At 38.2% G+C, this 14707-nt stretch overlaps 1 protein-coding gene across 1 annotated transcript; it reads right to left on the bottom strand.

Annotated features, from left to right (window-relative positions):
- Window positions 1-10396: 10396 nt before the first annotated feature.
- Window positions 10397-11018, bottom strand: LOC138890596 (uncharacterized). The gene is made up of 2 exons (XM_070173993.1): window positions 10772-11018; window positions 10397-10689 (listed from the first exon to the last, which is right to left on the bottom strand). The coding sequence occupies exons 1-2, from the start codon at window positions 11016-11018 to the stop codon at window positions 10397-10399; spliced, it is 540 nt and encodes a 179-aa protein (XP_070030094.1).
- Window positions 11019-14707: the final 3689 nt, after the last annotated feature.

Raw genomic sequence — 14707 nt, 5'->3', positions numbered from 1 at the left:
TCTCAACGGAGTCGAAATGTGTTTCTAATCACGGGTACATTGATTGTGACATGGTTCGAGATGCATGTCCATGACGTTGCAAATTCCCTTTAAAAAAAATAAGAATGAGATGAGCCTCGCCAAATAAAAATACAAAATTGCGGGGCCCTCAGTAAATATTTGCTTTCAAATTGCTTAGATTTCACGATGGACCGCTTAGCAAAATTCCACGGTCCTACCCAAAATAAATACGCTAGTCGCTTTAGGCGCGCCTTTAATAAGTTAATTTCCTTAAACTCGGGTGCACATTGATGTGACCCAAATTCAAATCTCAACGGAGTCAAAGTGTGTCGACGACCACGGGTACATTGATTGTAACGTGGTTCGAGATACATTTTCACAACGTTGCAATTCTTGACAAAAATAACAGTAAATGATAAAAGCGGTTAAAAGTTAAAATTCACACATAGGTTCATATTCATATAAAATCAGATAATCAAGCCAAATATAACCGTTGAGCGACCGTGCTAGAACCACAGAACTCGGGAATGCCTAACACCTTCTCCCGGGTTAACAGAATTCCTTATCCGGATTTCTGGTACGCAGACTGTAATATGGAGTCATTCTTTTCCTCGATTCGGGATTAAAATTGGTGACTTGGGACACCCTAAATCTCCCAAGTGGCGACTCTGAAATAAATAAACAAATCCCGTTTCGATTGTCCTTTAATTGGAAAAACTCCCTTGCACCCCACGGGTATGTAAAAAGGAGGTGTGACAAACGGTCCATCCCGAACTCTAAGCAATTTTTAAGTCAATATTTACTGAGGGCCCTGCAATTTTGTATTTTTATTCGGCGAGGCTCATCTCATTCTTATTTTTTAAAGGAATTTGCAACGTCGTGGATATGCATCTCGAACCACGTCACAATCAATTTACCCATGATTAGAGACACATTTAGACTCCGTTGAGATTTGGATTTGGGTCACATAAATGTGCACCCGAGTTTAAGAAGGTAAGATTTATTAAGGCGCGTCCTAAAGAGACTAACGTATTGTTATTTTAGGAAGAGGCTGTGAAGGTTCATTTAAACGGCCAAATCCAAAGTCTAGTTAATGGTTATGTATTTATTGAGGGCCCCCAGCGATATGTGATTCATTTGGCGAGACTCGTCTCATTTTTATTTTTAAGGATAAACCTACAGTGACTACATTTCTTCTATTAAGTTTGTCTCTAAAAATAAAAGAAAATTTCTCAATTAATTACATGCTGAAAAAGGTAACTTATTAGTTATTAGTTTACGGCTAATGCGAATGGAAAATTGCGATCGAGTTTGTACAAAGAAAAACTGCTTTCATTCTATATTCTATTATTTAATAATACTAGAACATGAGATTGACACACCATAATATCAAAACAAATTAACTAGTATTTGATTAATTTAAATTAACATTATTAGATGAAGAAGTTATACATATGCAACCTCATTACTCATTAATCAATCAACTACATTTTTATACAAAGAAAGGAAAATTATATTCAAACACAAATCTAAACAAGAGGAATTCAACAGGAACAAAGCCTGATTAATATTTCATTTCGCTTCAAGCCGAGAGTGTACAAATGTGTACCTGGAAATGGCAGTACAAGAAGAAAAGAAGGACGAGTCAGCAGCAGTAATAACACAGCAACAGCAGATTCAGCAACACCGCAAAATCAGTAACAACCAGTAGAATAACCCAGTAACAGAATGAAAAACTCAGCAATACCAAAGTGCAATCGCAGTCAAAGCAGAAGAGAGGCGGATACAAGATGCAGTAGTTTACTGATTTCGAATAACACTCGAGGAAAGGCAAACGGAAATTATTCAAGTGAAAGTTCAAATTGTCTTTCTCTTTTACTCTCAAATTCTGATTTCTCAAAATTCTCTCAAGTTCAAATCTCTCTCCTCTAAGTCTTAATTCTTCTTTAAGTGTGAAGTCTTCTTTAAACTCTCTCCCCAAAAAATCTCTCTAGTAAATAATCTTCCTAATCATAATCCTCTATAATAATCTTCTTCTCCTATGTCAAGAATGACTCTTATTTATAGCAAGACTCTTGTCTTGAACTTCTAACCCAAAATATTCCCCCAATGGCATGCTTTGTCCCCACTAATTAATGTTTTCTTTATTTTAAACCTTTGTCCCCCATGCCTACATGCTTTGTCCCCCACTACATTAAATAAATATATCAATCCCAATCCATTACATTTTGTCTTGTCCCCCATTATATTTAAACAATTATATCAAACCCCACCCCATTACATTTTGTCCTCCATGCTTAACATAAAGAATTATTCAAAATGTTCAATTCCCAAACTACCCCTCCGACCTTATTGCAATTACCATTTTACCCCTGAACGTACTGCAATTTACCAAACTACCTCATCAGCTATAACCAATTCACTTAATCAATCTCAACCAAAATATAATCAATATGACCAATTTCTAAACAAATTCAACAACAAATCATATGAACACAGATGAATCATTCAACTTCAAATTAATGGAAATAAATTAACCATATTGGGAACCAATCCTGGTTAACTTAGACCAAAAATGGATGAGCAAGGAAACAACAATATCAACAACAGAATACATGATTCAAACTAAATCAACAAATCAAAAACCAAAACATAAACTCACATTAAATCACTGGATTAAAAACGAACTTCAAACAAAGATGAACATGAATTAAATCTGTTTTAAACAACAAAACATGACAGATTCAAACGATTAAACCAACATATTTCCCTATTACAACTAAATTCTTTTAGACAAATAAAAAAATAAAACCGAAGAAGAAACAATTATGAATTTAAACTTGAATCTAACAACATTAACAATTCCTGAAAAATATATAAAATACATGGAACAAACTGAAGAAATAATACATCAAACTTCAATTTGAATCTGACAAACAATAAACTAACAATTTCACATGAACAAACCGAAAAATTAACAAAACGATGAACACGGAACAAAACAAAAATCAAACATTTACCAATTTTATATTCGAGAATATCAAAAACAAAATACGGACAAAAATGTAACTCAAAACCCACTAACCGGATCGAAACGATGAAGAACTTGAATGAGAACAAATCTGTACGGAAACGATTATCGCACCAAGACTGCCAACGACTTAACGGATCTTGAATTTAACGACGAACTCACCATTCTTTTAACCTTGAAGAACTCAAAACAATGATCGACGACATCGACCAAAACTCGAATAACGAAATGGTGGCAGCAAAAACAGCAGGTGCGGCTGGTTTTGCACGTGAAGCAGAAGCGAAGAAGACGAAGATGAGGCAATAGTGACAAGCATCGTCGATGAAGCTGGAAGAAGCAGCAGCGACAATAGCCATGGCAACGACAGCTGGGAGATGAAGGCAGACGCGGTGACACGGAGGAGCTGGAAGGAGGGGTCGTTTGCAGTGGGGTATCAGCCATGGGAGGGCAGCCATGGCGGCTGTGGATGGTGGTTGACGACGAAGACGCAGCAGTGGCAGCACGGAGGAGAAGAAATAGCAGCAGCATGGACTGAAGAAGATGAAGCACAGTCTTGAAGCAGCCATAGATGTCGAGCTCAAGCTCGAGCTTGACGAAAAACGAAGAAGATGAAACAGCCGCGATTGGGTTTCTTTGGACGTAGCAGAAGCAGCAAGAAGCAGAAACAACTGGAGAGCTGGGTCGTCCATGGTGCGAGGATGGTCATCGACGATGGACTGGTCGAGCTGCTGGACGTGACAGTGGTGAAGCAACGAGGGGAGGTACTGGTTCGAAGGCAGTTGCGGGGGAGGCAGCCATAGTCGCCGGAGGTGAAGCTCGTTTTGTACTGGTTCGCTGCGTGCCGAAGAAGATGATGAAGCAAAGGTGGGCAGCCATGGTTGTGTGTGTTTTGGAGTTTGGAGAAGATGGAGAGAATGAGAGAGGGGGCGGATCTCTTTAGGTTTTTTAGGATTTTTTGTTTTGTTTTGTTTTTTGAAATGCAAGATAGGGGGGTGTTGGGTCTTTGGGGTTATGGACCGGGTCGACCCGTGTGGAGATGGATCGGGTCATGGGGAAGGTTGGGAAATTTTTTGGGTCTGTGGCTTGAATTTGAAGAAGAGCCTCAATTCCGATTTTTTTTGTATTTTTGCTCTCTTTTCTTCCTTTATTTTTCTAAAACTAAATTATAAAAATACTTATATTATTAAGTTATAAAAGCGTAAATTAACTCCCAATAATAATTAACGCACAATTAAGTAATAATTAAGCATAAAATTGTATATTTGGACATTAAATGCTAAAAATGCAAAAGATGCCTATTTTTGTAATTTTTAATTTTTGTAAAACAAACTTAATTACTAACAATTGTAGAATTAAATCCTACATGCAAAATGCGACATATTTTTGTATTTTTTATTAATTTAACAAATAAACATGCACAGACAAATACAAATAATTATCCAAAAATGTCACAAAAATTCTCAAAATTGCACACCAAGGAAAATCATTTTATTTTGAATTTTTTGGGAGTAATTCTTTCATAGGGAAAAAATCACGTGCTTACAATCATAAAGTAAACTCTTTTCAACTTTCGTATTTTTCTGAGACCCATGAACAAATGATAAAATATTATGGCACGTGAAAATTCAAGAACATAGATATCTCTAATACTTCTATGAATAGAGTCATTAATGGAATTTGTGCATTTGCACGTTTCGTTCGTATCGTATAGATCATGCCAAAAGAAAGAAGGGATAGCCTTAACATACCCGGAATAGGGAAAACTCCGTATAATATTCATGGAGAATATTGCACCGTACTCCTTAGAACCGCAAAAGTTTACGTTGTTGCAGTTCTAATCAATTCTTGTTATAACTGCTTGCAAGAATTCCGTTGGAAATTTTTAAACTTGGCGTCTATTCTTGGAAAGTTAAATTTAGGAAGTAAGAATGAAATTTTATTCTGACAAAGAAATGAATGAAGCTTCAAAGAAAACAAGCTTTTAAAATGACCAAAATGAATGAATATTCAAAGAAAACAAGCTTTTAAATGATCAAGGTTTTTTAAAATGACCAAAAAAATTCTTATAAAATTTCAGTGGCTTACACGTTTTTAGCCACTAAGCATTATGACTTATAGTCATATGTTTGAATAGTGGCCTACTGCCGCGTGGGAAGTGGGTGGAGATTATTAATCTTTACCCACTTATTAGTTAACCGGGTAATGTTTCGTTACCCGGTAATTAATTCATTACCCGCATAATTTAAAAATTATCACAAATTACTTAAAATTCTATTTATTTTTAAAATGCTTCATATATACTTTATATATTACACTACCGTGGTCATATGGTACCTTGTATGGTACTAGTCCATAAATACCGAGTATTTTAGCTCGGGCCGCACTTTATCCCAAAATGCCAAACTTCGACAAAATTCATTTTTTTTACTTGCTCCTCCTTTCATCTTCATGAATTTACTAATCACTTATGAAATAGCATAATTCTTATAATCCCCAAATAATCTTTTCCTTGGACTAATGTCAATTACCTTACGACAAATTCAACGTAAAACACTACAGGGTACAACATCGTCGTAACTTATTACTGTGAAGCGTAACATCAGTCGTAATATATTACTGCAGAGCATAACATCAATGTAATACTGCGGGGCGTAACATTATTCCCCCCTTTGGAACATTCGTCCTCGAATGTTAGCTGATGCACTTATCATTTTCATAACTTATATCTTCCGAATACTTTAGAACTTCCCTCGCCATCTAGGAGACTATTTTGTGAATGAGTCCAAAGTCCAGGGCATTTCCCCTTAGGCCTCTTTCTCACACTAGAACTTATAGTCAGAATCCTTCCAATCTCGTAACTGTTGCTACCATTCATCATGCAGCCTGTACAATTTTGACCTTGTTAGTGTGCCCAATCTCTAGGCTTCATATGTAGAGCTTGATAAGATGTCCCTTTGGGCATCATTAGCTTTACTACCTCTAAGTAGGCTATATTATACCAAAATTCTTACTTCGATCTATCGATACCGAGGTCTGCTACCGAACTTCAGATTACTCTCGTTGTTTATCCTATATGCATAACGCTAGATCCTTTAACGTTCTTCATTACTATTCATCTTAAGACTGATGGCCCAACTTCATCTCATACTTTGCAATTCTTACCCATCCATTTTTGATTCGTCTCAATGTTGATCTACAATCATCCATTGATAACTTGAAATTTCTTACGTAATGTATTGCACTAGGGCTTATGTTGCATTGTGGAACATTTGAAATGATTTCCATAATCATATTTCATAGTGTCTCAATGTGATTCACCTTATGGGGATATCCTAATTTCATGCTGCCAGTGAAATCTTTTCTCCATCTCTTCTTTTTTTCATTATTCAATTGAAGGCCCAAACGTCATCCTATACTTGTCACAATTATACCCTCATTTTATTTCCAGGTCAGCATTTCATTCCTTAATGCTATTAATCTTAAACTCCTTTGAATTCATTAAGGCTATAGTGAGCTTTGTATAACATAGAGAAACTGTCTGTTCTTCTTGATTTTATGGGTTTAATCCTAAAGACTTATCCATTCTCGTCACCTTTTTACTTGCCATTCCTCGTCCTTACTCACGTTTCCTTAAAACTTTGTCGCTCTACCATACTTTAGCTTGCGACTTATATATATCCATTTATAAACTTTCCTTCAACTTGTTTGCACCATAGATTTCCTTATGTTATTCTGGAACGTCAAGCGAGACATCACATCGTCTCTAACTTTTCTCTATTCTCTTAATGGGATTTCTCGGTACTTAGAAACCATAGGCTGGAAGACATGTCGTCGACGATGTTTCTATCATTACCGGTTATTGGATCCCCGTGCTTATACCCTTCTATCTGAAGTATGGACTATTTAAAACTTTCTGCATTTGAGTAGCTCGTACGTTGTTCACTTTTACCTTACTTACTTAAAATCTCGTATCATATCTTTTATCTCCTTCATAAACTCCCTTCCACCTAGGTGTAATTCATGTCCATAACTTGAAGCTTTATTATAATACTCGCACCTCCGGTACATACACAATTCGGTGGGAGCTTCGTACTGAATTCTTATGAGGCTGGTACTTCTTCTAACTGGCTTCCTTGTAGAGCCATTATAGATTATGGTTATTGTGTTATTTCTCTTGAACATCTGATATTAAGAGTGATTCTGTCATGTTTTCCAACACAACTTCTATAATTTTTCTAGGTCCAATAATCAGACTCCTTATTTACTTGGGTGATGTAATTCTTTAATTTTCTCTTCCTTCCAATCAGCCTTTATGTAGGCTTAAGCTATCTTCCGATCTGTGGATCATGGTATCAGTTATTACCATAGCCTTTCATGGGCGTTATGGAATATCCATGATACAATCTTCTAATAATTCAATCCTTTGTCTATGCCTTGGGCTAAATTCTTTTTTTTTTAAAACTTATACCAGAGTATTTTATGGTTGTATGATTGTCAACAAGTATAATGCTCCAAAATCTTGAGTGTATATACTAACTCTGGATCATTGATCGAATGATTCCTTTCGTTCCATCTTAGCTTTCTTTAAACGTATGCAATTACTTTTCCTGGTCTTTCTGCCCCTTGTTGCGTGCATACTTAACTCATCCTAGCTCCCACATATGCCGGAATTTTTGTGTAACTCATATAGTCTCGAATATTACCTTCGATATTTCTCCTCGTTTATTAGCCACGGTAGGTGCCACTTTCTTTTGGAGGGCATACAATTTTTGTTGTGAGACTGCTTTTACATGACCCTTTCTTCATTAGGTTATTGTGCTTAGGTTGAAACTTTATTCCTCATTTCCTAAGCTAGTCCTTCACTGTAGTACTTAGGGAAGATCCTCTGACTCTTGTAAAGATGCGAGCTTATTATATCGTATACTTGACTAAACTTCTACTGTCCTTCCTTGCCTATACTTATCCGTAGTTACTTAACTCCAATCCCTTGTGCTTGTGGGGTTGCTTCTGGACTGATATTTTGAACGTCTTCCTAGTGACACTCTCTTTTATTTCCGTAACACTCATACAGTACCTTTTTAACTTCTCCAACTCCTATATAAATATATCTCAAATGTTACGATGTCACAGCTGCGGGGCTGAATTCTTCATGTTGGGGTTTACTACATTTATCTTGCATGTCTGCTGATTTGTTTGTAATTTCTTATCTAGACGCGACTAGGCTCTTCTTGAATCAACTACTAACTACTCGTTGGCCCATTCTCATGTCAATATTCCTTGAAATCTTTCTTAGGTTATTTTCGTTGTCTTAACTTATATCTCGGACTGACTCATTTCTATCAATAACATCTCGGGCAGGGACCCTTACTTCCTCTCATTGACGTCGTGTTTGCTTAATGTTCTGAAATTGTAGCATATACGTAGGAGCTGAATAAGTGTAATCTCATTCCTTTTTCGTGTTTACCGCATTCTTCATTTATTACTCCATATTCCCTCCTTTAGGGGAGTACTAAGACTTGGAGCTATGACGACCTGCCTACAGATATTTTTCCTCTTTATCTTTGGCATCCTTTCACTCCATCGATGAATCTTACTCGCCTTGCGATAATCCTTCCGTACCAAGATAGCAAAATCCCTTACTCACGAGGGTGAAATTTAGTATAACTAGCACATACAGTCCCTTAAGATGAACTTTGCTCACATTGCTTGATGTAGGGAAGCATCTTTCTGAATGATCATTCTCTGAATTTCTCATGAATCTTCTTTTGTCCTCCATTCTATTATTAGCGGAACAAAATCTGAAGTTCTTATGATGGCGACTATCACCAGTCACTCAATCCGTAATTCATGTTTAGTTTATCTTGTTCACCAATCCATACTTGTTCTATTACTCTGGGGTCTAACTTTTACTCTTGGTAATCACGCTATAGTTGCGAATTTATTTCTTGAAATGAGGACATGATTGTATGGCCTATACCCTTTTGTTGTCCTAAGGCCTATCGCTTCTCGTTTCTTCTTTCACTTGATTATATATCTTGTAATATTGTCATCTTATGATATACCATTGTCATCCATGTATCACATCTTACTCATAATGCTTCATTAACTCTTTTCTTATTTCCCGCTAACATTTATGCCTATCACTTTATTCTGCAAACTTGAACAAGATATTTTTTTGCTCTTAGTTTCCCTTTGCTCTATCCAATGGCTCTTCAAGTTGCTTAACGTTCTCGTTTTACTAGGGACGCGAGCCACACTAAAGTAATATTTATCCCTTCAAGGCACAACACTGAAATCATCCATGAACACTTCCAAGAAGTCCTCCACCATGTCGGTAAATATAGCCATCATACACCGTTGAAAGGTAGCATGTGCATTACACAAACCAAACAGCATCCTAGAAAATGCAAAGGTGTCATACGAACATGTGAAGGTGGTTTTCTGCTGATCTTCCGAAGCAATAAAAATCTGGTTGTAACCTGAGTACCCATCCAAAAAGCAATATAAGGCACGTTCAGCAAGTCTATCCAGCATCTGGTCAAGAAATGGCAGTGGAAAATGATCCTTGCGGGTCACTTTATTCAGCTTCCGGTAGTCCATGCACACCCTCCATCCGGTGACAGTCATGGTGGGAATTAACCCATTTTGCTCATTGGTAACCACAGTCATACCACCCTTCTCCGGCACACATTGTACCGGCGAAGTCCAAGAACTATCTGGGATGGGGTACACAACCCCAGCATCTAACCACTTGATCACCTCCTTTTTGACAACCTCTTGCATAGCCTCATTAAACCTCCTTTGATGTTCTACGGAGGGCTTGGCATCATCCTCAAGTATAATCTTGTACATGCAAAAGGCAGGGTTTATTCCCTGAATATTAGCTAGAGTCCATTCAATTGCCTTCTTTCTTCTTTGGAGCACCTCTAGTATGGTATCTACATGCACGTTAGTAAGACAAGAAGAAAGAATAACAGGTAAAGTTGAACTAGGGCCCAAGAATTCATACCTGAGGTGTGAAGGCAAAGGCTTCAACTCCAAAATGGGAGGTTCCTCAATTGAGGGCTTTGTTGGGGGAGACTTTATGTTCTCAAGATCCAAAGAAAGTTTACGGGGCTCATAAGAATAAAAACCCATTCCGTACAAAGTATTGACACACTCCACCCGACCTTCATCCTCATTGACATCAAGGTTTAGCAATACTGCTTCTAAAGGATCCTCCACATTATCCATGGCACTAGTATCATCAACTATCACCTCTGTGGCAAGATCCACAAAGGAGTAAACTTCAATACTATTCAGCTGCCTCATTGATTTGCACACATGAAAGATCACTTTTTGATTACCCACCCAGAAGGTGAGCTCTCATGCTTCCACATCAACCAATGCCTTCCCAGTTGCTAGGAAAGGCCTTCCCAATATTATAGGCACCTCATAGTCGACTTCGCAGTCAAGAATCACAAAATCAGCTGGCAAAATAAACTTATCCACCCGGACAAGAACAACATCAATAATACCAAACGGCCTCTTCATTGTTCTATCCACCATTTGCAACCTCATTGAAGTAGGTCTCGGTTGATCAATACCCAAAGTTTTGAACACGGAGTGAGGCATCAACTTGATGCTTGCTCCCAAGTCACACAATGCCTTTGCAAAATCTGCACTCCTAATGGTACATGGAATGGTGAAAGCGTCAGGATCTTCAAGCTTTGGAGCCATCGAGTGCACAATTACACTTACTTGATAAGTCATTTTGATGGTCACAATCCATAGATCTCTTTTTAGTCACCAAGTCTTTCATAAACTTGGCGTAACCCAGTATTTGCTCAAGAGCTTCCACCAAAGGAACATTGATCGACAAGCTTTTCATCATCTCAATAAACTTTTTAAATTGGTTTTCATTCGTTTGCTTCGCAAGTCTTTGAAGGTAAGGTGAAGAAGGCCTTGGAAAATGAGCCTTATCCTTGGGCACTACCGTTTCCGGCATGTATATCACGTGTTCCCTAGACGGTTCACATCATTTTGAGTCTCCACCCATTATGATGAATATCAATTCTCACTTCCGCATTCAAATTCTCTTCACTCACTTGCTCATCAACTATAGGGACATCATCATCTTGTACTTCAACCTCATCACTCACAACTTTCTTTTGCTTGAAAGTATTCACTTTTCCACCTCGATCGCTTCTAGTGTTTACCGCCATTGCATGCCCGGTATTATTCCCACCCTTCGTGTTTACTACCGTATCACTAGATAGAGCTCCCTTAGGGCTAGTATTCAAATATTGCAAAATCTGGCCAAGTTGAACCTCCAAGTTTCGGATTGAAGTATTATGGGATGCCAACTGAGCATCTGAGTTGGCATTCTTTTTCATTATTTGTTCAAACATCATCTCGTTCCTTCCTATCTCATTATTTGACGAGCTAAGACCTTAGGACGAAAATAAAGGCGGGTTGTTTGGTTGTTGATACATCGGAGGTCTTTGAAAGTCTTGCCCCCGATTCCCTTGATTGCCATTATTCCAACCCCCGTGGTTGTTGTTTCCTCCCCAATTGTTGTTGTTGCCACTCTAGTTGCCCTTGTTGTTCTGGTTGCCCAATTCTGATTGTTGTTCCCCCAATTGCTATTACCCTGTTGGTTTTGATTCCCCCAATTTCCTTGGGATCTCCACTGTTATTGTTGGTTAGGAGCATTGCCCCTTTGTCCTTGGTAATTGTTCACGTACTGGACTTCTTCACTTTGCTAATCATACCCATCATCTTGGTTGAAACCACTACTACCTTGCTCATATTGATCGAGACTTCCTTGACTTTGTTGACCTCTTTGTCGCCTCTTATTGACCAACATGTTTACACCTTCCATAGCATTGACTTGTCTCAGTGCTTGAACTTGCTGCAATTGAGCTTTAGCCAACTGGTTCATTGTTTTAGTCAACTCTGCTATTTCCTGGCCATGGTCATGGAGCTCTTTGTGCAGGTAAATGATAGTGGGGTCACCCTGTGGCATATTAGCTCAACTTTGCCAAGCTGAGGAAGTATCAACCATCTCATCAAGAATATCACTGGCCTTAGCATAAGGCAGCTTCATAAAATTACCCCCTGCTAACTGGTTCACCACACATTGATTGGTCGTGTTTATACCTCGATAAAATATTTGTTGAATCATTGCTTCAGTTATATCATTGTTGGGACATTCCTTGACCATTGTTCTGTATCTATCCTAGATTTTATGAAGGGGTTCATTTGGTTCCTGTTTGAATGCTAAGATTTCATCCCTCAATACAGTCATATGTCCTGGTGAGAAAAACTTGGCTATGAACTTATCGGCTAACTCATCCCATGTAGTGATAGAATGGTTAGAGAGTCTCTCGAGCCAGTCCAAAGCTTTCCCTCTAAGTGAGAAAGGGAACAATCTCAATCCCAATGCATCCTCTGACACATTTGTGTGTTTGCTTCCCCAGCAGGTATCCACAAAGCCCTTAGATGTTTATATGCATTCTGATGGGGAGCACCTGTGAAGTACCCTCGCTGCTCCAATAAAGTCAACATCATATTTGTAATTTGAAAATTGCCTGCCTGGATCCTAGGTTGGACAATTGCACATGTGTATCCCTTATTTGGAAGCACCCGAGGAGCGACTCTTGGAGGAGTTGGGGGAGGGTCTGGAATGTTATCATTGTCCTGGCAGCCTCTTCTTTGAGCTTGAGGTACTAGAGGTACCTCATCTTCACCATTATCATCTACCTCCTCCCCTGGAATATCATTTCCAAGATTATCGTTGTTTGCCATTTTGTACCTGAATCGATTAACTCGCACAAGTTAGTAAAACAGAATGAAAGAAAAACAAGATATAAAACTAGTCAGATAGATAGCCAAAACCGTTTAGATCACCAGCAATGGCGCCAAAAAGTGATCGGAGCCAACCCTATTTTTCTTCTTCTCCAAATTAATTGTAAGTCATTTTTAACTAACTTCCTTCAATTATTAACATCTTTTAACATGATTTCAACTTCAAATCAATGATTTTCATGGGGAAAATTGGGTGTTTTGTGTAGAACCTAAGTTTTTCGAAAATTGGGGATTTGAACCTTGATTTGAGGTCTGATTTCAAAACAAATTATATATTTGGGTTCGTGGGGGAATGGGTAATCGTGTTTTTGTTTGAACCTCGGGTTTTGAACATGTAGGCCCCGGGGCGATTTTTGACTTTTTGGACAAAACTTTGGGAAATTCATTTTCATGCATTCAAGTTGATTCATTTAGCGCTCATTGATGTAATTAAGTAACTTGTGACTAGATACGAGCGAACTAGTGGTGGAATCGAGGGGTAAAGCTATAATTGAATCGTGAATTATGTTTGTGGCATCGAGGTAAATGTTTGGTCTAACCTTAGCTTGAGGGATTAGGAGTTGTATCCTATTTGCTATTTGCTTCTTGTTGAGTACGACGTATAGGCATGGTGACGAGTATCTATACATTGGTGTCAAGCATGACCGTGAGTCTTATATTGTGATTTTCATGACTTCGTTGTATTATTCATGCCTTGGTGAAGATTTCTATTTGTTGTGTAAAGTTGTGAAAAAAATTGTGACCTATGAACATTGAGGAGTGTTGGCTCCAGTTGTATAACAAATTGTGAAAGTATAAGTGATAATTGAAACTCTAGAGCATTGGTTCGAGTTGTGAAGTAAAAGTGAGAAAGAGAAGAGATCATTATGTTTCCCCCTTGTCGGGCTATTGTTAAGTTGAGGTTCCCTTGTATTGTGTTCTTAATTGATATTACAGATGCTTAGGTTGATGATTCTTTGTGTTAGGTGTTGTAACAAGTTTAGTTATAGTTGAGGTAGTTAGGTGTTGTAACAAGTTTGATTATAGCTGGGTAGTTAGGTGCTGTAATAAGTTTAGTTATAGCTGGGTAGTTATGTGTTGTAACAAGTTTAGTTATAGCTGAGGTACTTAGGTGTTGTAATAAGTTTGGTTATAGCCGAGGTAGTTAGATGTTGTAACAAGTTTGGTTATAGTTGTTTCTCCCTTACCGGGATATTGTTGAAATATCATTGTTCCTTACCGGGATGTTTGTTGATATTATTGTTCTCTTGTCGGGATTCCTTGTGATTATTGTTGGCTTGTACATGAGAGCGGGTGGTACGCCTACCACAAGATATAATGAAGTGGGAACGGGTGGTACGCCTACCACAAAATATACTAAAATGGGAGCGGGTGGTATGTCTACCACAAGATATAATGAAATAGGAGCGGATGATATACCTACCACAAGATATACTGAAATGGGAGCGGGTGGTACGCCTACCACAAGATATAATAAAATGGGAATGGGTAGTATGCCTACCACAAGATATACTGAAATGGGAGCGGGTGGTACGCCTACCACGAGATATACTGAATTGGGAGCGGGTGGTACGCCTACCACGAGATATAATGAAATGGGGGAGCGGGTGGTACGCCTACCACGAGATATAAGGAAATGGGAGCGGGTGGCACGCCTGCCGCGAGATACAGAAAATGGGATCGGGTTGCACGCCTGCAACAAGATGTGAAAAGAAAGTAAAATCTGCCTTTGTTTTCCTTATTCTTGTTAGTGGTTGGATTTTGATTTCTTTATAGTTCTCTTGATATTCTGTTTTTACTTGTTATTCCCCGAAGCATGTTTCCCCC

This window comes from Nicotiana sylvestris, chromosome 4 (assembly GCF_000393655.2).
Source record: "Nicotiana sylvestris chromosome 4, ASM39365v2, whole genome shotgun sequence".
NCBI lineage: Eukaryota > Viridiplantae > Streptophyta > Magnoliopsida > Solanales > Solanaceae > Nicotiana > Nicotiana sylvestris.
The sequence above is the reverse complement of the archived record's forward strand: the minus strand, read 5'-3'. Positions and strand labels throughout refer to the sequence as shown.